The sequence below is a fragment of the Ictalurus punctatus genome, chromosome 1 (assembly GCF_001660625.3).
Source record: "Ictalurus punctatus breed USDA103 chromosome 1, Coco_2.0, whole genome shotgun sequence".
NCBI lineage: Eukaryota > Metazoa > Chordata > Actinopteri > Siluriformes > Ictaluridae > Ictalurus > Ictalurus punctatus.
In genome coordinates this window covers 17,905,053-17,928,446 of record NC_030416.2, presented here as the reverse complement: position 1 = coordinate 17,928,446, position 23,394 = coordinate 17,905,053, and the positions used below count along the sequence as shown (strand labels likewise).

Here is a 23,394-nt window from a genome sequence, read left to right as displayed (position 1 = left end):
CCCTGTAGAAACAGCACTTTATGTAGGGTCTAATATTCAGCCTTAATCCCAGAGCTCATAAATAGCAAACATTGTCCTGATAGTGTTGATATACTGTGGATAAAACAGCTTAATTCTACCATAAATATGTTCATTACAATACCATTTTTATTTCAATCAAACACAAACGTAGTACTTTTACAAAGACAACTGATAACTGTAATTCTTCAGCAATATTATAGTTGCTTATGTTCGTACGAGTGCAAAAAAAAAAAATTTTTTTTTTTTCACTTGCATAAGGCACTTAACAAAAATGCTGCAGAGCATTTCAAATACTCCTAAAATTATATTGTTCATATACGCTCTATATAATGACGACAAAGAAATTATTTTAACATCATAAAAAACATTTTCCCATCTACTCTCATATTTCTGAATAATTTTAATATTAGTTTTCTTTTCATATACATTTCACTAATTCTCAGTTCTATTGTAGAGGCCACTTAATTCTTATGTCCGTCATTTCTTATTATGTCTTCATCCTATATAGAAGGCTGGGATCATTCTGTGCCGGAACTGCGCATTTTCCTAGCTGAGATTGTTTCATTGTCAAGACTGTGGGAAAAAAAGGGAGAGCAATGAGTACATCCTATAGTATTTTATACTATAAGTCTTTCTACTGTTAGAAAAGAGACAGGGTAAAAACTACAGTATATATCAATATAGAATCTGGTACATTTCTGTAATCTTCTTGATTATATAATGCGTAGTTTTGTAGTTTATGTAACTGACTCTCAAGCAGCTGTTATGAAATGTCTCTTGAACAGCCACTGTGCCTTGAAAGTGACCAAGCAAAAGCTTTTCAAGTAAGAATGATGGACAGCAAAGGACATGGAAATACTGTGAAATACTGTGCATTATCTCTTTTACACTGGACACAGACAGACGTTCAATCCCACTTTGGCCCTGTGGATGTCCTTGAGAGGGAAAATTAACAAAAGTTGCATTGCATGACTCAAGAAAATAGTTGAGTGCTTGGACTGAGAAATACTAACGGACAGACAAATGTTAAAAACCATTATGACAAAAAATTGGCCGTGAAATGGAATTGAATCAGTAAATTTCCATGTCCTTCCATTTTAAAAAATTGTTAGTTATAGCAGGGTAAATAATGTGTGAAGCATTTTTCAAAATTGGGATTTATTAGGAAAAACAACTAAGACATTCATTGTTATATTACTGTAAAACAACAACAACAACAACAAAACAAAACAGGAAAATAAATAAATCCATAACTATTTCATAGAATTTGCAAACACACAGAGGTCTTGTTATACACAGAAAGTGTTCTTCATTTGTGGATAAAATATTTGCTTTATTTTTGCATTTTTACACATTCACAGGACAATTACATACTAATTGTGTCCACTGAGAGGAGCTAAAATCTTCTCTTTCAGGAGCCATTACATATTTGAACATAACAGTTAGAATAGCACACCTACTGAAACATGCAATGCTCTGTGTAAACCATGTTCATAATTCACACATATATTAACAAAATAGATTTCTCAGCTTACCAAAGGGTTAAAAACAGTCAGTCTGCCTAAAGATGTCGAAAACCTTGCTAAGTAATATTTCCTCACATAATGAATGGCATTCTTTGATCAAGCTCTTGGATATTTATATGTTGGAGCAAAATGGATATAAACCTAATTAATCAGGTACCAACTTTCAAAATGTCCATGATGCTCCTTTTGCGTGTATCTGGTTGAGGTACATGAAAAAGAGAAATGTTTCAGTTCTGGAAACTGTAATTTTCAGAACTATATATAGAAGAAAATGTCGAAATTTCACAGTGCAAAAGATTCTCCAAGGCCACTACAAAACTATGGCATGCATTGTTAGTTCAGCAGGCATGTACAAATATATAATACTGCTCCTAATTGCACACATACAATTACAGAAGGGTTAGATGTGATGCATCAACATGCCATTAGATGCCACATTGCCGTTTGATTATACCTGAAGTATCTGTGTTTTGTGTCCTGTATTTCATTAGGTGTCCTCCAGAGTTGTGACTTTTGAAGAAACCATGCCTGACTTCTGAACGATGAAGCTTATCATTCTTGGGCTGGAAGACCTTGCTGTAGTGGCCTTGTGGATGGTATGAGAGAGGTGTTTCCTCATCATCCTCTTCTTCATCATTGCTTATTACCACCAGTTCAGCTTGGATTGCATCATTTGCCTCATCCGACTCTGCATTCTGATAACCCATAAATATCATAGTGACAGGCTGACCGCAGTCCATCTCAGATGGGAAAGAGTTCTCTACATGGAAGCAAGCATCTTCTCTTGGAGAAAAAGTGGAGTACCTCTCAAATCCCAATGGTGAATCAGACACTGGAAGGAGTCTTTTCTGTTCCTTAAGCTCTTGCATGAGCTCTGCTTTATTTGTGTGCACACCATCAAAGCTTTTGGTAATATATGCTTTTTGTCTATTTAAAGTATTCTTGTTCATGTAAAAATTGATATGATCTGGACTATGAGAAAGCAAGTCTTTGGCATCTTCTTGATGTTGAAAGGTTTGATTGTCAGGCTGTAATGGTATGGGAGTCTTGCTCTGAATGTGGAACCCATTGGGACCTGGATTAACCATCCCTCGCTCCAGTTTTTGAGGAATAGAAGACCTGCTGTAAGGGATGGAGAAAACAGGCTCATGATACTCCAAATCAGTTGGGACCTTCTTTGCTGTGGCTTTTCTTAGAAGCTCCTCCACTTCCAGAGGGCTCAACTCATCAAGTGCATCCTCAGACTCCCTTCCAGCTGACTGTACAGCGTAGACTGACTTCCTGCCATCATCGTAAACTTTGATACCTTTCTGCTGGAATTTCTGTGGGGTGACTGTGGCAGAGGAGAGAACCTGACTCTTGCCTGTGCGCAGGTCTTTTTCCACATTGATCTCCATAGCATACATGGCTGGAGGAAAAAGGCTAAGTTAGGTTTTACTAGGCAAATAGCTAGGCAAATACTAGTTAATAACTTTTTCAAACTAGTAACCTGCAGGTTTTTTGTGCCTTGTGAACTATGCTATATAAACACATTTGCCTTTCCTTTCCTAAAAACCTTCCAGCTGTGGATCCAATTAATGTTTGGGATCTTTAAGTCTATTGTTTAGTTTGCTTAATTCTATTTAGTCAGGGACTTTTGTTAAATAGCTTTTCTTTTAGGTAATGGTGCAGATTCGGGATGGGGGTCATGGGTATTGAGGGTTTTAGAAAACTAGGATATTTTGATGTTGTCACCTTGTCTGTCACATGATCACTCATGTTTGTTGACAGTGGAGTGGTGTAATGCTCACACCATAGAGTGCCCTCATGTTTTTAATTATGTCATAGCTAGACCTGCTAGAGTACTTGCTCGAACTCTAATCACACTCTACATCTTTTAAGGCTGTACCTAATATCTGTTCTTTCTATCTGCCAGGCTGCATGTGTTCTACTGCCTCCTGATGTGATGCCGGTGCCTGATTTTGAACATTTTCCTGCTGTGGCCCCTCTCTCCCACCTAACGTGCATGATTCATTCTGATGCTCTTCTTATGCTCTGTTCATCCTGTTTCTGGAGGTTTCAGCACTTGTGATTCACCTCCGGCCTCCAGAAAGTGCATGAATATCCGAAATATGTGCACTTTCCCCAAAAAAACACTTGATACCCAGTACTCACCTTTCTGATTCAATGGGTTTCACCTGGATACTGCAGTCTTGCAACTTCTAATTAAAATAAAGACTATCCTGTGCTCATCTCAGAACTCCTATTAACACTATGATCACACCCAATATCCCATATCCTTTCAACACATTTAAAACTGTTTAACTTTTTGTTATATAACTATATGGAAATGAACCAAATCATATTATATGACACATTCCTTTATAAGTCCAGTTTCTCTCAAGGTTTCTACCACATGCTGTCTTAGGGAGGTTTTCCTTGCCACCACTGTCTCTCATTAGAGATCTAACTGTCACATGAAAAGATTCATATTAAAAGACAGTCATAGTGGCATTGTGATGGCAGGTTTCAGCCAACCCACACCTTTCATTTAGCCAACACATATCAAAGAAATAGAAACAAATACAGCACTGGTGAAGCATTTTGCATTCTGGAACACTGAGAATATTTTGATGAAATATACTGAATATATACTGAAATATTTTATTCATTAACTAAAACTGTTCTAACAAAAACGTACTGGAATGTTTCTACAACTAATGTACACACTACTTTAGTCTACACAGTGACTATAACTGAATACAAGTGCCAATAACTGAACGACTGATATGATTTTGTATTCTTAACAAAAGTCTAATCAAATTAAAACTATATTTAAATTTAAATTACTCAGTGAATGTAGAAATGTTTGTCCTTTTTTTATATTGGAAATGCTAGAACTAACTGACAAAGGTCTGGACCTGGATCACGCTAATTAGATACTTTTAGCACAGTGTGTATATTTGTCTTCCAATTGCTGCTAGCATCCTCTGTAAGTCATTTATCTATATGCTTAACGGCTTTACCCTCCATGTGTGCTGGCTTTTAATGAAGTGGTAATTTAGCACTAAATGTCCCATTAGAATTTAAGAGCAGAGAATTAACAAGTCTGTAAATACAAAGATTGAGGTCTTTGGTGAGTTGGTTTCCTTATTTAATTGCCCATTATTAATAGAATTAACTGTAATAAATAATACTAGTTGTCTACAACTTGATTTGTTGTGCATTTAGTTCTTTTTCATTGTTTTCTATATGCTATTTTGTGTTCTGATATAGACTCAATGGCCATCATTTTTATTCCAATAAGGCAGAGAAGTTAAAGCATACCCCTTTTCTCTGATTTACTACCAGAATCCTTTACTGGAGTGTCGATTCTTCTCATAAGAGTTGGGGTATATGACTTAGGAATATCAGGTATTGCAGAGTGGATATATTGAATCATCTCTGTAAAAACAATAAATAACATATTACTATAAGAAATCTGATGTTTTTGTATTAATCAGATGTTACTGTAAAGTAGCAATATGTTCTAAGTTCTAACAACCAGAACTAATAAGGATTTTTACCTCTTTGCACATCGCCATTTACTTCCTGTGTAGAAATATAGTTGGTGGATATAAAAACACAACATGATGTGAAGATGTCAAACAAAACAACATGATTAATCCACCCTTCGACATACTGTCTTCAGTCCATCCTGACAGCCAAGAGATTGTGAATAATAGTTTCGTAACAGTCGGTACAAAACTAAAACTCTCCTTACACTATTGACCCATCAGATGTTGGCAAAAAGTAACCCAGAATGCTGCAGTAAGTCTTCAGAGCCATCAAACATGGAAAAACAACTAAACCAAGCAATACCTTTATAATGTCCTCAGCTGTCCTCTCCACCTCCTTCAACCGCTTTAAAATGAGCTCTTCATTTGCGGAGATATTCATCTCCTCTGTTTCAAGATCTTCAATCTCATTCTCTATTCTGCAGAACAGATGAAAAAAGATTAGAATAAGGTGACAGTTCAGTACAGAAATTATATCCTGCAGTAACATCTAAATGCAATTTATATTCATAGTCTTCAAAATTTTACGTTGAGGAACATTATTCTAAAATTGTTCCACAAATTGTAAACGCAGTTTTTTGGAGATTGGTGAACCACTGCCCAGCTTTACTTCTGAGAGACTCTCCCTCTCTAAGATACTCTTTTTTATACCCAATCATGTTACCGACCTATTACCAGTTAACCTCCAGCTGTTTCTTTTTAGTAGCACTTATTTTTCCAGCCTTTTGTTGCCCCGTCCCAACTTTTTTGAGACCTGTTGCTGCCATCAAATTCAAAATTATCTTATTTTTTCTTATTTTTTCCTCAGTTTAAACATTTGATATGTTTTCTATGTTCTACTGTGAATTACATATGGATCTATGAGATTCGCAAATCATTGCATTCTGTATTGATTAAAATTTTTTACACAGCATCCCAACTTTTTGAGAATTGGGAATGTAATAATAATGATCACAAAGCTAAACTTACATTATAAATACTTTTCATTATATATAATTTTATGACATAAATGAACAATTTTTCCTCAAGCATACCATACACATTGTTATTATTACTAATCTTTCTTTGTGTTAGTGTTAGTTTTTATCTGTTATCTATTCACTCATCACATCAGCATTACTTCCTCTGAGAAAACTAATTACTGCATTGGAAAGATTTTTATATTACAACCCAAACTGCGAAAAAGTTGGGACAGTATGGAAAATGCAAAAACAAACAAACAAACAAACAAACAAAAAGAGTCATTTGAAAATTCAATTCACCCTGTTCTATATTGAAAACACATTATTAACACAATATTTGATGTTTTACTTTGTGAATTTAATTTCTTTTTGAAAATATATACTCATTTCAAATCTGACGACTGCAACACATTCCAAAAAAGTTGGGGTAGTCGACTGTTCACCACTGTGTAACGGTGGTCCTCTTCTCTTTTAATAACACTTATTAAGCGTTTGGGTGCTGAGTGAAGACACCAGTTGGTTAAGTTAACAAGCGGAATTTTCCCCTGTTCATCCATTATGCATTTCTTCAGCTACGCAACTGTACAGGGCCTTCGTTACCTTATTTTGCACTTCATAATGTGCCACACATTCTCAATCAGAGACAGGTCAGGACTGCAGGCAGGCCATGCTAGCACCCGCACTCTGTTTACGCAACCATGCGCTTGTAATCTGGGTAGAATGTGGTTTGGCGTTGTCCTGCTCTGGATGGCAGCATATGTTGTTCCAAAATGTGTACATATCTTTCTGCATTAATGATGCCCTCACAGATGTGCAAGTTACCCATGCCATGGGCACTGACACACCCCCATACCATGACAGACGCTGGCTTTTGGACATGACGCTGATAGCAGCTTAGATGGTCCATTTCCTCTTTGGCCCGGAGAGCACCACGGCTGTTTTGTCCAAAAACTATTTGAAATGTTGACTCGTTGGACCACAAAACATGATTCTGCTGTGCTACTGTCCATCTCAGATGAGAGCGAACCCAGAGAAGTCGGCGTCGCTTCTGGACAGTGTTGATGTCTGGCTTCTGCTTTGCATAATAAAGCCTTAACTTGCATCTGTGGATGCAGCGGCGAATGGTGTTTTTGACAAAGATTTACCAAAGTATTCCCGAGCTCATGTCAGGATATCTTTTACAGTTTCCAGCCTTGCCGTTTACGCACCGAGATTTGACCGGATTCCTTGAATCTTTTAATTATATTGTGCACTGTAGAAGGTGAAATCCTACTGATTTGTCTTTGAGGAATGTTGTTCTCAAAGTGTTGGATTATTCGCTGACGCATCTGTTGGCAGATCGGCGAGCCTTGAACCATCCGTACTCATGGAGGACTAGGCCTTTTTTGGAAACTCCTTATATACTATGATTAGATGATTGCCTCACCTATTTCAATCCACCTTCTTATTTCAACTTGTCACATCGCTATTAGTCCTAAATTGCCCCTGTCCCAACTTTTTTGGAATGTGTTGCATGCATCAATTTCAAAATAAATGTTTATCGTCAAAAACTATGCAGTTGATTAGGTAAAACATCAAATGCCTTTTCTTTATAAGTTTTTTGTTTAAATATGACACGGATATCCCCTCTTGCTGAGCGCGGGAGCGAGCAGCGCACTCAGCGGCCCATAGCAGCAGGTTCCGGGTTGTTGACTTTGGCTTTGTTTACCTTCGACACGTGTGTTCTGTTTTTGTTTCTGTCCTGTCTCCGCACCTCTGCATGTCTCCACATGTTAATGGTTCTTATCTAATGTCTCAGCTGTTCTTTGTTATTTATTGATTTATTTTTAAAAATTAATTTATTTTATTGGTTTATTTATTTAATTAATATTTTATATTATTGTGTGTCTGATGTTCTCAAGTGATCCTTTGAGGATTTGTCATTCGATAATAAACCATGAACCTGTTAGTTTTGTCATGCAACGCTACCATTCTTCTCAACTCCAGAGAACGGTTTGGAATAGCGTCATCATTTCACAGAGTGAGGATGGAAAGGAAGCAGAGAGGATGGAGAGGAAGCAGAGAGGAAGCGGAGAGGAAGCAGAGAGGATTGAGAGGAAGCGGAGATGGAAGTGGAGAGGATGGAGATTAAATGGAGAGGATTGAGAGGAAGCGGAGAGGATGGAGAGGAAGTGGAGAGGATTGAGAGGAAGTGGAGAGGGAAGCGGAGAGGATGGAGAGGAAATGTTGAGGACGGAGAGGAAGCAGAGAGGATGGAGAGGAAGTGGAGAGGATGGAGAGGAAGTGGAGAGGATGGAGAGGAAGCGGAGAGGCAGCGGAGAGGATGGAGAGGAAGCGGAGAGGATGGAGAGGAAGTGGAGAGGATGGTGAGGAAGTGGAGAGGATGGAGAGGAAGTGGAGAGGATGGTGAGGAAGTGGAGAGGCAGTGGAGAGGATGGAGAGGAAGCAGAGCGGATGGAGAGGAAGTGGAGAGCAAGCGGAGAGGATGGAGAGGAAATGGAGAGGATGGTGAGGAAGTGGAGAGGCAGTGGAGAGGATGGAGAGGAAGCAGAGAGGATGGAGAGGAAGTGGAGAGCAAGCGGAGAGGATGGAGAGGAAATGGAGAGGATGGAGAGGAAGCAGAGAGGATGGAGAGGAAGCGGAGAGGAAGCGAAGAGGAAGAGAAGAGAAAACGGAGAGGAAGCGGAGAGGAAGCAGAGAGAAAGTGGAGAGGATGGAGAGGAAGCGGAGAGGATGCAGAGGATGCGGAGAAGTGGCAGAGGAAGCAGCTAGGTGGAGCAGAGAGGGAAAGGGCACACAAAAGGAAAACCCTCTAAAAAGAAACAGCAAAATGTAGCAAAATAACTGACCGGTTCATGTCAATCTCACCTGTAAATACTGTAGCTTTGTGTTCGCTAACTTAGCTAATCAAGTATTAACCACAGTTTCACTACCAGCAAGCATTAGCACTATTAAGCCACTCAAAATATGCTAAAGGACAGCACTATCTACTGTATAGTTATAAAACTAAGTAATTAACAGACAAATATCCAACAAACAGTACATTTAGGGAGCCCTCCATGTTATTTTAAATGTTGAAATTACAAATACATCTAGGGCAAACGGCAGCAACAATAACACTCGATCTCCGTTAGTCCTGGCATGTACAACTGACCAGCACTCACAAATTCTTTGTGAATAGAAAGCTTTTATAATAATTTTCCTAGGATGATTTGCCATTTAAAAAAAACTAATCCTCCGGGTTGTTGGTCACAGATAATTAAACAATGTAGTCGAAATAGAGAACTTGTTTTGCCATGCTGTGATTGGGGGCATGACTTTGAACTTCAGTGTCAGAAACATTTATTTAAAAAAAAGATGAGTTACCTCCAGAGATTTCCTCCAGATTGCTTTTTTATTATTTTTAGTTTTATTTATTTTTTTACTTTTAAGGATCAGAGCCCAGACAGTTCACTAAGCTAGATTCTCAAGACTAAAGTATTTTCTATTTATACTCATTTTGTTTGGGAAGCAACAAGAAATCAAGCCATGTGACAAAAGAAGTTGTGATGACATGAACTGTGACCTGGTTATAGACTGCATCAGCCTATCTATTACTAAGATAACCGATAGGTGGAGATTAAATTGTTAATGTGTTTTTATTGACTGTAAAATTGCTTGTTTTTTTTTTGTTTTGTTTTTTTGAGTGACTCATTCTAAGATCTCAGAAGTTGAATACAGTTTCCTTGATTTGTTATTTAGTACTTATTTCTCAGTCATCCATCAGGTAGTGTGGAACTGATGTCAGTAGACAGAATATGTAATTCTACACAGGGAAACTATATTGTTTAACACTTGAAATTCATAATTACTAGGAGTAATCCTGCCTAAATAATCCTCTCAATCACTTTCTTCTCAAGAATAAAGAGATTAGTACTTAGAATAATGAAGACTACGGCACGGTGCAGATCTTTTTCCTGCAAAGCTCTCAGCTATTGAAAAGTCTTGCAATTTGTATTTTGTTATATAACGTTTCTCTTGGGTAAAGCTACAGGGTTCAAGGGTATGGAGAGTTCTAGTAAACTGCTGTTTTAATGCTGTTGCACCCCTCTCAGGTTCATTGATGGTCAAGTGAAAAGACTTTGAAATCCCAGGGTGCCTTCCTGCCTGTGCTACCTTCTCACATTCCCTTTTAGTTAACTAACATAACTAGACCTGCTGGACTCCCTTTTAAACCACTGTAGGATTAGAGTATACCTTATAATCTGTTCTCCCTCTCTCTCTCTATGAGCTGTATGTGTACTCCTGCTGCCTGACATGATGTAGATGCTTGATCCTGACACACTTCTACTGTTGTGGCTCCTCTCACCCTTCAGACCTGCCCAATTCATCCTCATACTACTTCTACTTGGAGCCTCTGTACTGGTGAATCACCTTCTACTACTGTGGATGGTTCCACGTGGACACTAAAGATATCTCAAAAACAGTTTATACTCAAGATTCACCCTTGATTATTGCATAATCTTACTTGTATACTGTAGATTGTACCTAAGCTGCTGTCGCTGTGCTAATCCCTGGACTCCAAAATGCTCATACTGAGCATCTGCCTTTACTTTTCCTTTACTTTAGCACTATATACATCAAACTGAATTTAATTGTGTTAATGCTGATGACCACACATGAACTCAAACAAAATAACAGAAATAGACACCCAAAAACTGAAGCAGTCCTATTGTTTGGAGTACCTGTAGATTTGTTGTTGCAAGAGCAGGGCCTGCTGCTGCTCTTCTTGAGCCTGTGCCCTCATGGCTTCTTCCTCCTGCTCATTCTGACTGCTGAGGCCATCCATGAGCCACTGTTCCCGCAGGGCTTTTTTCTATTTGGACAACATAGATTTCTCTGTTATAGTCCTTACTTAGGTCAAGACCTAAAACTACAGAACCTCAAATAAGTCATACAACTATGTGAAACTGTAGGACACTATATACCTTTAGATACTGAAGTTTTAATTTCTCTTCCTCAATCGTTCTCCTTTTCTTTGCAATGTCCTCTTGTATTCTTCTTTTCTCCTGTTTCAACACATAGATCAACAAAAACATATTAGTCTTTACAATCCTGAAAACAATCAGTCTATTCAGTTCTATAAAACTGAGGAGAACTCATTCCATGGTCACTTGCTATAGCTGCTTCTTTATGATACTGGTATGTGCAAAATTTGGAGAACATTTTCTAATCCTGTTGAAACATTTTCTGTAAGAGAACCTTTAAGCCATGCATAAGGTGTAAAATTAGACGATTTTGCAGGAACAATAATGTATAAAACATAACCAGAACATGGGCCTGAACACAATTTCCAGAAAATGAAAAAAATATATAATAATAATAAATCATGGAGGAAACACTAATTGATTTTCCTCTACCACAAAAATTTGTAACAATCAGATTTATATCGTACTGTTCTTCAAGAGCAAATGGATAAAAAGGCTAAGAATTAAACTAACTAAGATCTAAATCAATACCAAGTATCACTACTGAGGCCAATGCTGGTCTAAAATACTGGATCTGTATCAATTTGACACATTTTAATGAAATTTAGGATCCGCTGATGTATTTTATGCCATGAATGACTGATGTAACACCGATCTTGCACATAAACAGAGGACACAAATTGTCTTAAAGCACATCGCCATCAAGTGTGACATTGCACATAATTTGGCCACAGAACCTTGAAGGCTTGCCTTTTTGTCAGTTTTGGATCATGGAATAATTAAGTTGATAAACCCTAATTAAACTGTGCATCCTAAATTGAACAATATTACCAATTCAATTCAGTTTTATTAGACTCAAAAGGGAACCCATCCTCATCTGGGTGACACCGGAGAGTGCGATTGTAAATAATTCCCTTCTATAAATGTGCTAATACTACATGGTCAAATAGTGCAGTTGTGTAACCAGGAAAATTCATTACAGTTTTTACATGAAGTCTGTTTTGTTGAACTTCTGCACCGTTCACTGATGGAGACTGATGGAGTGCAAAACTGTTTGTGGTAATTGCAATGCCGAGGCTATAATAGCAATTGTAGTCCTAGCCATCGTAGCATACTGTAACTGTTCATATGAATTGAGGTCCAAAACCATCTTCATGGTTTTTAAGTGGCACCATCCTCAGCAATCTCAATGATCTTTAGGCTGCACCATGTGGGGCCATCCTCAGCAGCAGCATGTGACTTCCTATTGATGAGAACTCCAACCAGAAGTAGGGCATCAGGATGGAAATAAGACTCTGATTTTGTAACATTCCAATGCATTCAAATGAACAATCACAGCAGCGCTTCCTAATGAGATTCCTATCAGGATCTTTTTAAGAATAGATTATTTTCACATGTATAGATGAGGAGATATGATATTCAGCAGGTGTTCTTTAGGCAAAAATATAATCCTTACATTCGTCTTACAGTATACCGAGAAGTTTATGATAAATGCATGTTTAGAGTGCATGTTTAGTGATCCTGCACTTTTAGAGGATGGGGTTCTCCAGGGGGTTTTCAGGGTTCATTGGATCATTAAAAGTTCTTAGCTTCCAAAAAAAAAAAAGGTTCTACTTTTCTACTTCATTTCTGTTTCTAAGGAAACAATTTGTTGTAGGGTTCTGCATAAAACCTTGAATATTTTACAACTGAAGACCCCTTTAAGAATGAAATTTTTTTCTAAGCCTGAATAAGCCATGCAGACTGATTAAAAATCAACATGCAAGCATAAAAATACAGTTATATATGAAAATGTAGTACTATTTCTAGTACTATACTCACTGTGATGGCCTGTAGTCTCTCCCGTAATAATTCAGCCTCCTCCATACTGACTCTACAACAGAGAGCTGAGAAAGTATCTCGTCTGAGCGATGCATCCAGCCGGAGAACGAAGGGGGTACAGGCAGAAAGCAAGAGAAAAGAAGCCAAAATTAGACTATGGGTGGGAGGATGGTTGGTAAAGGCGGGCACACTTTCTGGTTGGGTGAAGCTGAAAAATCAGTGGGGTTTGGAAGAAAAAGGTGAAAAGGTGCAAGAAATTTCTGTAACAATTCTGTGTTCTCCCTGAGGGATAACTGGGTTGGTAGTGATAGTGCTAACTATCGCACTGTCAAATTGAAAGAGTAGACATGGTTGAAGTGTTTTTCTGACATATCACGTGTCACATTTTTCCAGCCACATGATCTGTGGGCCTGGAAAACTAAGACCTCAACTTGGGAAATGACATAGTCACTCTCAGTTTACTGGATGCCAATGAATAAGGGATAAAAAGGCAACAAATTCCATGCCAGTAACAGGAGAAGGCAAATAAATGTCAGTGTATTGGAAAAGATAGTGGCTAATGTCATTAACATCTTAAAATGTCATACAGTATTTTTATCTGGATCATGGTAAGATAGATGTCAAGGGGAGATTTTTCCATAGAAATTATTGTTCCAAAAATATAACTTAATATTCTAAGCCTTGCTAATCTTTCGTAACATTTCCAGAACAAGCACTGTACATATTTTATCTATAAATATTTCTCATATGCATCCAAGTGCTGTATTCAAGGCCGGTTTGTGATGGATCGGATATGAAGAATGACAGAGGCTATGTTGTGCATGTTAGTAATAGTCAGCTGAAGCGAAGCCTCACTTCTGTCACTCAAAGATCAACCCATGACAAGCAAGATATATGAATATAGTGTCAGGAAAAGGTATTAAAATAACAATGTGCAGTTATGAAAGATGCTTACATAAGAGTCCTCTTCAGTGATGTATCTGAATGCCAGTCAATAATAGAACTGGTAAATAAATAGGCCATTGATTTGCACTAAGTACAAGAGGGTCATATTAGGTTTCAATGTCAAACACTATTCCTCAAGGGTAATTAAATACAGCAATGATTCCTAAAGTTATTTCTGCAGGAAATATTTCCAGACATGTTCATGTTTTAGAGGAATCTGATAAACATTGATGAAATTACAATATTATGTTGCATGTTATATTCTTATAGACTACTATTCTGTAAATGTTACTGGAGATTCAGCATAGGAGAATCAGGGTTGAGCATCCATACTAGATTCTCCACCAGGACGGTTGATCTACAGCATGTTAAAGTGTGTGTGTGTGGGTCTCTCTCTCAGCACTGTAGTGAAAAAAAACCTCTTGGCAGAGTTCAGTGTCCATTTGACACCAGTATAACAACTGGTTTAAAGCACCTGTCAGACTTGTGCTCAGTAACAGCAGTGAATTATAGCACCCCAGATGAGTTGGGTCTAAATTTGTTGAGACTGGCTATGTGAAGTGATACACAAGTTTTGCACTTATGCTGGTGTTCAGTGTTTATGTGTACATGAGTGTGTTTGTATATAGTGGGTGGGTGGAATGATTAGCATCTATTCAGTGTAGGGATGACTCTTCTCTGTGGCTCAAAACACTGCATACATCAGACTGATGTATTTTGTGTGTAGGAGAGCATACACTGACTGCTGCATAACCTCTTTAAAGAATTTTATGTATGTTCCTTCTCTTCTGTTCAGAACATTATTTAATATTTATTCATATAAAACATATAATGTACAGTATAACAATTCTCATGTGAACAGTCATGCTTATAATAATTTTTGAATCATGAAATTGTCATTATTTTAAGTTGAGGTTCATTACATCAGGGAAAGTGCTCCTTAGACTCTCTCACTGTCACATTGTGAAGTAAAAAATGAAGGACGGTATGTATAAGTGCTGTATACTAAGAAAATAACTGGTTCTCCAAGGGTACGTTTATGAACGCAGTTATAGTATGTGTGACATTCTGATTATGTGAAAGTCACAGCCGACAAAGTCAGTTAGGCCAGTGTTTTGCAAACCTTTTGGAACCAGGGACCCTTTAACTGTAAAATAAAATTCACATACCCCCCTCAGTAGAGATTTAGTTCATGAACATAATCCACTACTCAATTATTAGGCTCATTCAAATGTTCTTTTTATTTATTGGAGCCATTGAGCTTTTTATTCCTGAAAGTTTCACCAAGAAAACACATTATGTCCAAGTTAACATTTTTTACAGGCTGACCTTTGTTTTATTTATTAAGTTATTAATAACAAAAAAATTATTATTTATTTATTTTTATGTTATTAAGGTTTGGATTAAACATATTCATTTCAAGTGACCAGTAAGACATGGTAATAATCATTAGAATAAGAACACAGTAATAAATAAAATAACATATATGTGAGTTGTGATTTCTACCCCTGTAACAAAATAAAAAAAAATTAATATATTAATAATAATAATAATAAATTATTAAATCATGGACCCCATGGTTGAGCCTAACGGAAACTGAGAACTTTAAGTTAGGTTACTATAGTCTATCTTACATCTACATTTTTATAAAAAATTATCACCTTACTTAAAACAAGACAACTAACAAATTATATATGGTTAATGTAGTTAAACAAAGTTATAGCAAACAATTTGGTTAAATAAAGTAATTAAAATGGTGAAACACATGCAGTAGTACACTAAACAAACACATCAACATATGATGCAGAAAGACACAGTTAAATCACCTCAGGCTCACACCTAATCACCTAATTATAGCACTTTGGATATATAGCACTTTAATAGCACAATATATATATATATATATATATATATATATATATATATATATATATATATATATATATATATATATATATATATATATATATATATATAAAATTACCCTTACAAAAAAAAAAAACCCTACAGGAATCCTGCAGGATTTTCATCTTTATGTTGGTTGTTTGCTGGACACATTAAAAAACTGTGCAGGATATTCCTGTAGGGTTTAGAATGGAGCCTTCAGTATAATAAAAACATGCAGGAATGTCGCTGCACAAGGGGAAAATCCTGCAGGATTTTTTTTGAAGGGCTGCTGCACACCTCCTGCAGAAATAAAACAAAGTTCCCAAGTACTTAATCTATCCTGGAGGACAACTTCTATAAAAAGAAAATCTGCAGGTTACAGTGCATCCGGAAAGTATTCACAGTGCTTCACTTTTCCCAAATTTTGTTATGTTACAGCTTTATTCCAAAATGGATTAAATTCATTATTTTCCTCAAAATTCTACAAACAATACCCCATAATGACAACGTGAAAGAAGTTTGTTTGAAATCTTTGCAAATGTATTAAAAATAAAAAAACAACAAAAAAGCACATGTACATAAGTATTCATGTATGACTGCATGTAGTCAATAAAATGAATTTTAAAATGGTAGATTTGCTTGGAGGGGGAAAAACACACCACTTAAACACTCTCTTTCTCAAGTCTTGTAGTAGATATGTAGGCATGCTCATTTTAAAATAATAAGACATGTTATTATAACTAACTCGCTTGTATGTTGAGATATTTTGAACACTGTTGTCCTCTGTAAGTTTGTTTCCAAGTTTGACAGTTCATTCCGTATTGCCATAATACAATAGTTTAGTGTTAGCTTAGTGGGCCTTGTTGAAAACTGTGTACATGAATTTTAAAGTAAAAAGTAATTTCCTTCAAATTAGAGCTGTTAATGTAATGAACTAACAACTTTAGAATTATTTTACTACTCTATCTCCCTCTCTTTTTAACAGAAAAGCTATTTCATTAAGTGTATCTTCCTGGGTAATGTGAATGCTAAGGTTTATAAGCATTACATAACATAATATAACTTTGTATTTTGAGCACCCTCAATGTAGTACAACTTATATTTTATGCTATTATTTTAAATCTTAAAACTGATATTTTAGCAGTTTTTGAGTAAACCAGATTTAAGTTTACTGACATGACATTATTTGCCAATTCAGAATTGTATTAAACTTTATAACAGCTACTTTATTGAAAAAAAGGCAGTTTCTTGATTTTTCTATTGTATTATTTTGGATTATTTTATTATGACAATTATTTTGGACCAACAGAGTAAATAAGAGAGCAATTAACACATAACTCTTTGGCGCCTATCTTTGATTCATGATGCGAGTGCAAAAATAATGCACTGTGTATTTGTATATTTTTATGATGACTGGTGCAGGTGGTAATGTAGTACAGTGCAGCGTAATTGTAAAAAGGTTGGGCTCAAATGTGTACATTAAAAAGGGGTGTGGTTAGGTAATGCTGCTATGACATCCAATCAAATCAATTCCTCTCATAATATGTTATTGCAATAATGTTGGACTATAAACAAAAGTAAGGTTCTGTTTATAATGTAGTTTCGTAAACACTGGGTGTTGACATGAGTTGAGGACTGCTTATTCAATTCCACAAGCTTGATTCTGTTGTTATTTAAGCATTTTTATGTCGATTTGAATATGAATATATTTTGGATCTTTGTCCTGCTTGAAGAGCCAACTAGGACCCAGATGTAGCTACAGTGTTAGGCAGAGATAGCCGGATTCTCTAATCTCTACTTAATGGAATCGATGATGTCATGTCTACTAACAAGGTTACCTGGGCCCTCGGAGAAAAAACAGGCCCACAAAAACAAAGTTCCTCTACCATACTAACAGTGGGGATTTTATTTCCCCTCTGTATTACCCATCCTTCTTTTTAAACTAAACCCACCTTTAGTCTCATCTGACCTGGTTCCAATAGCATCTAGTGGAATCTAATTCCAGACACTTATGTTTGAGGTTGGAGGAAAGGACTATTTTTCTGGCATAGTTTCCAAATAGTTTGTTGGCATGGAGGTGGTGTCTAATTGTATATCTGGAGCATTGTGACCCATAATGCTATCTGCAAATCTCCAAACTTGGTCCTTGGAGAAAGGTTTTCCTCTCTAACCATCCTCCTCACTGTGCCTGTGGGAAAATCAATGCCTTAACAGTAGATATGGGCATTTTTAGGTGTGTAGCTACTTTTTACAGCCATTGCCTGATTGATTTGGATCAACACATTTTGTGTCATTTCACTGGTGTATCTCTAATCTTCCCCATGTTGATGACTAAGGGAAGTTGGCCTCTGTGTCCCCTCATATTTCACCTCAGTGGAACAGGAAGGTTTGGATGACTGCTTTAGCATTTCAGACAGAAAAAAAAATACATTTGTTGTAAGCTATTTCTCTTCAAAATGTAAAAAAATAAACAGGAACATGTTTCAGTTACATTTGTACACAAGAATTCTAGAGGTACGAAAAATCGTCAAAGATATGTTTTGTTAAAAAGAACAACCTTTCTTCAATTAAATGTAAATGTATTCATATTTTCGGTGTGAGATTAAACTAATTAAACATATTTCATAACCTTTTTACCAGTCTTTGCTAAGGGTACTAATAATTCTGAATGTGACTGTATGCTATGCATATTGTCTATACTGGATAATCAGAATATTATAAATATGCATTACTTCTGTGCATGATCAAATAAAGTTTATTACCCTGTTGAAAGCTTCTTTTTTTTTTTTTTTAAATGAATGACAATTTTCAGTGACACAAGTTATCATGCTGCAGTGACATTTAACTTCTGTTCAGCACTCCACTGCTTAAAAACAATGTGACTTTCTGTCATCATGTTTTGTCAACTAACACAATGAGCCTTACAAAGTCATAATCAGGAATTAATTCACTCACTCATTTTTGTCTGTCATGTATTTAAGTTGTAAAAATGACCAAAATCACATCTATCAGCAAAATAATACCAACAAAAAATCCAGCAAATAAATAAGATGGAGTGCCTTTCTGTGGGTAAGTGCGTACTCTCCCTCACCAGGGTGTCCAGCGGAAAAACCTGCTGGAGTTGGTCTTTATGAACTGAGTGTACACAGTGCAGCACAGTGACATTTCAGAATGATCTATGATTAGATTTCACTTACAGTTTTCATCTTCACATTTTTTCCAGTTGACTTCTACACTAACATGCATCAAATATGTTATATTCTTGTGCACTTTTGGGAATGTTCTCTCATGTCTCAAATTTCCCCAGACATTTTAATTGGTTTAGTAATTATATAGTGTTTTCTCCATAACTACGCATCATCTACCTGATTCGCAAACAACCAAAAGTTGTTTATTGTTCTTTGTTATGAATAACATCATTCAGTTATCTGTATTTAGCGTTTTTATTTAGTATTTGGATTATACTGCCTATTCATTTTTGCTGTGGGCTGATAGAAATAGCGCACATCTACAAAAAAGCCTACACAATGAAAAATGTAATATTGTGTCAACAATAAAAGACACCTCGGCAGGTGGTAACTTGCATTTTGAACCAAAGCAGGTTTTAAAAAAAATCCCATTGCAGTGGTGGATTTTCAGTATCATACCCAGTATCATAATGGCAACTGAATAAAAGCAGGATACAAAACGCTTATGTTCAATATTGTTATGGCAATAGAAATGACACTTGTTCCTGCACAAGCCTTTTGAGATTTTGTCTCTATTCTTTCTAAGGTCCAAAAACTTACAAAAAAAAAAATCCCCTAAATACATACAAGCAACAGTAGCAGACATAATTATCTGTACATTTTTTTTTCAGGATTGTACTTCCTAGTTTTATAAGGTGAAGTAGCTCAATTGTTTTAACAATTTGGGCAAGACTTTTAGCTACAACAAATACTCTATATATTAGCAGTGTAAATTTCATCTCAATTATAGAATGGTAAATGATCTGCACTCATATAGCGCTTTTTAACCTTAGCAGTTACACTATTTCTCATCCACCAATTCACACACACACTCACACACCAATGGCAGCAGAGCTGCCACGCAATGCTTGGACCCTTTTGTATCAGAAAAAAAGGGTTTTTCCCCCCCTGCTTGAGCAGATGGAGGGTAGTTGTACTCTCAAGGTAACAGAAGTGACAGCAGATCTGGGGATCCATTAGACAGACATATAAGGCAACAATAAGTGTCTCCCTTACGTGCTTTTCCCATAACTCCATAATAGTAACCTATCAGATATATAGTGGTGTAGGATAAGACAACCACTGTCAGGACAGGTTACAGAAGGTTATGTCAGGAAGGCCTAAGCTGTCATCTTAGGCAAGTGAAAATAGCTTTTGTGTCCAGCTGTGCTGAGCAATGAAACACAGTCATTATTAGCCGGTGCGCTTCTCAGGCCTGTCAGCAAGTGACACTGCTATTTAAACTAAAATATAAAAGAACAAAGAAAACACTACAAGTCCTGCTGACATTCTCACTTAAAATTTATACCATGCTGTAGTGTGGACAGAGTAGGGTCAGAAGCTGGTCTAAACAATTTCAGATTCTCTCTTTGCATGTGTTTCTAATCGTACACTGAACACAATATTCACAATCAGTTCAGAATAAATCTTAATCCTTCTGTAATCACAGCAAACAGGATTGTATCTACAGTTTGCCTAATGTGGCAGACGGTCAGTCTTGTATGACAAAAAGCAGCCAATCTGTCCCCATGGCAAAGAGATAGCTCCATTTGTTTCTGCTCATTTTTCCTAGCTAAGAGTGTTAGAGTGCAGAAAGAGACAGTCATCTTCAGTCTTTAATCTTTTTGCTAATGGTTTAACAGGCTAATCCCAGAGGACAACTGCTTTTCAAAAACAGATATGTGTCTATTGTGACATGAACCAGTCAGTGTGTGTGTGTGTGTGTGTGTGTGTGTGTGTGTGTGTGTGTGTGTGTGTGTGTGTGTGTGTGTGTGTGTGTGTGTGTGTGTGTCTGTGTGTGTGTCTGTGTGTGTGTGTGTGTTTATTTATACCCCTCCCATATCTAGTGTTCCCTTTGTTATTGAGGTGTGTGGTGTCATCATGCCAAGATCTAAAGAGCTCTGTAAGGCCTTCATAAAAAGCTTGTGGATTCCTATGAGTCTGGCCAGGGATTAAAAAAGATCTCCAAATTATTTGAAATACATCATTCCACTGTATGGAAAATCATCTCCAAATGCAGATTTCAAACGACTGTCATTAGTCTAGGACTGGCCATCCCAGCAAATTCAGCCCAAGAGCAGACAATCTGATACAAACAGAAGTCTCCAAGAACCCCAAAATTTCATCACAGGATCTGCTTGTAAGTCTCGCAACTGTTGGTGTCAAAGTTCATGCTTCTACAGTCAGGAGATTGCACAAGTTTGACCTGCATGGGAGGCGTGCAAGGAAAAAGCCTTTGCAAGACTACAGTTTTCCAATGAGCATATAGGCAAAGACCAGACCTTTTAGAATAATGTGCTCTGGACAGACGAATCAAAGATAGAAAGAATGTTACTTGTTTGGCCACAGTAACAACAGACATGTTCGGCGATGACCAAAAGTTGACCTTTCAACGGGACAACGATCCAAAGCACACTAGGAAATCCACCAAGGAATCAAGGCTCAAAAAGAAGAAATGGAGGGTTATGGAATGGGCTAGTAAAAGGCCGGATTTGAATCCCATTGAAATGTTGTGGGGGGATTTGAAACGGGCCGTACATGCAAGAAAACCCTCTTGCAATCTTGCAACTGAAAGAATATTGCATGGAAGAGTGGTCAAAAATTCCAGTAAGCCGATGTCAGTGACTGGTGGACAATTATGCAAAACGCCTACAAGAAGTTATTTCTGCTAAAGGGGGCAATACGAGCTTCTGAGGTTGAGGGTGTACTTACTTTTTACACAGACAGATATCACATCTATTGATATTTCTGTTAAATAAATAATTGAAAAAGCTCATTTTCCTTGTGGTTTTGTTCAAGTATATCAACTTCATTAATAGGCACTGTTTCAAAGAGGATCAAATGTTTGCTTGTTCAAATATGTAAAATAAATAAATAAATAAATAAATAAATAAATAAATAAATAAATAAGCCAACCATTTTTATAGGGTGTACTTATTTTTTCACATAAATGCCATTGATTGATCATAACATTAGAATTATATTTTATAAATATATGTTCCTACATGGAGCTACTATTTTTCTCAGCCTTGTTTTTTCTTGTATGACCCAGCATGCAAACAATAGAAAAAGAGGGATGAGTAGGGGGATCTCCCCAAACACAGTGCTGCCGTCACTGTGACTCTGTTAGCCTCTTGAGACTATCAGAGATGACAGCAATGTGTTACCAAAAGTCAGACCCTTTTAAATCGTATTATAAAGGCATTAAAGACCTACCACATTGACAGTTGGCAAGCACAGAAACACGCCAAGCTTAGAGGAATTATAAGATTACTGAATCAAAGACAACATGCTCAGAGCAAAATGATGCCATCTAAGTCAGTAATTATACTTTTTCCTTTCAAACAACACTGTGAGGTCAGATATGAGCCTTAATCCGAAAGTACTGTTGTTTAATAGACAGACAGTCAAAGAAGATTAAGCATATACACTGAACGCGATCATATCAATTCATGCAAAGAGAAGCATAGACTTACCAATAGTTTGTGGCTGCTATCAGATCTTTGGTGAGCACAAACTGGAGGGAAGTCACTTTGCTCTGCTCAGACTACAGTCCATCATGGCTGAGTGTGTGCGCATGCGTGTAGACTAATGAGTGTGTACAAGTGCAGGAAATGTAGGCTGAGAGTTAAGCTGGGGTTATCACTCTCTGGCAGACTGCCCCCACACTCCCTCACTTACATACTGTACAGCCACTTTCTTCTTCTGTTGGTTAATTCTCTCTCACTCCCCTCTCTTCTCTCTCTCCTTTCTCTCTCCCCCTCTCCAAGCTCCTCCTGAGCCTGTCAGAACTGGGCTGCCAGACCATATGCGAGTATAATACTGCCAAACAACAGACAAACAGATACAATGATACTTCCCAATAAGCAGATCTTGTTCATCGACTGTCAAACATCCAATAAACAGTCGCGCAATTATCTAAGTAAGCTTTCCTAAAATTAACCACAAAGGACAGTGGTTTGGAATCTCATTAGTTTCGTCTGCACAGTTGAACTGAGGCTGCATCAGAGACCTGTGTGCTGCATTATGTTTATTTTCAGAACCACAGTTGCACTGTAGCTCAGAACAGAGTTATTAGAAATATTATGCAGCTTATTATATTCACCAAGAGCATTTTAGATGTGTAAAATGACAGATCCAATGCACAATACTCATCAAAATGTTATTGCCTCATCCTCTGCTTTAGATTACTTATTACCTGAGGGATCAGTTTCATCAAACCATACTGAACGACTCCAAGAAATGTGGGTGCAGAATTCAGCATTATTATATAATCTGGTTCCTAAAACAATATACTCTTATTGCACTACTTCTGCCTTCTGAAACTGGTTGGAGTCTAACAGTTATTCATTATAGCTATTTCCATATAGATATGTAAAATGCCTAATTTTTTTTATGGTGGATGTAATGTTACACAGTGTGTTCTCGTAGCTGGGTACTCCCCCGCTCTTTTTCCCATCATTCATGCCATCATTCAGCAGCCTCAGGCAGGTACAATAGTC

The 23,394-nt window shown here is 37.0% G+C and overlaps 1 protein-coding gene across 2 annotated transcripts in view; it reads right to left on the bottom strand.

Moving 5' to 3' along the window:
• Window positions 1-22,631, bottom strand: part of palmdb (palmdelphin b) — a 36,428-nt gene extending 13,797 nt beyond the window's left edge. Inside the window, exons 1-5 of one of the 2 annotated variants that reach the window (XM_017473762.3) lie at window positions 22,369-22,631; window positions 12,834-12,915; window positions 11,013-11,093; window positions 10,770-10,900; window positions 5,388-5,502 (exon numbers count right to left, since the gene is read on the bottom strand). In XM_017473762.3, the coding sequence (XP_017329251.2) occupies window positions 5,388-5,502; window positions 10,770-10,900; window positions 11,013-11,093; window positions 12,834-12,878 (372 nt within the window). In that variant the 5' untranslated portion in view covers window positions 12,879-12,915; window positions 22,369-22,631. Of the gene's footprint in view, window positions 1-2,001; window positions 2,142-5,387; window positions 5,503-10,769; window positions 10,901-11,012; window positions 11,094-12,833; window positions 12,916-22,368 lie in introns of those variants that run through there. The other variant, XM_047156726.2, reaches the window with a different exon arrangement.
• Between the last annotated feature and the right edge of the window lie 763 nt (window positions 22,632-23,394).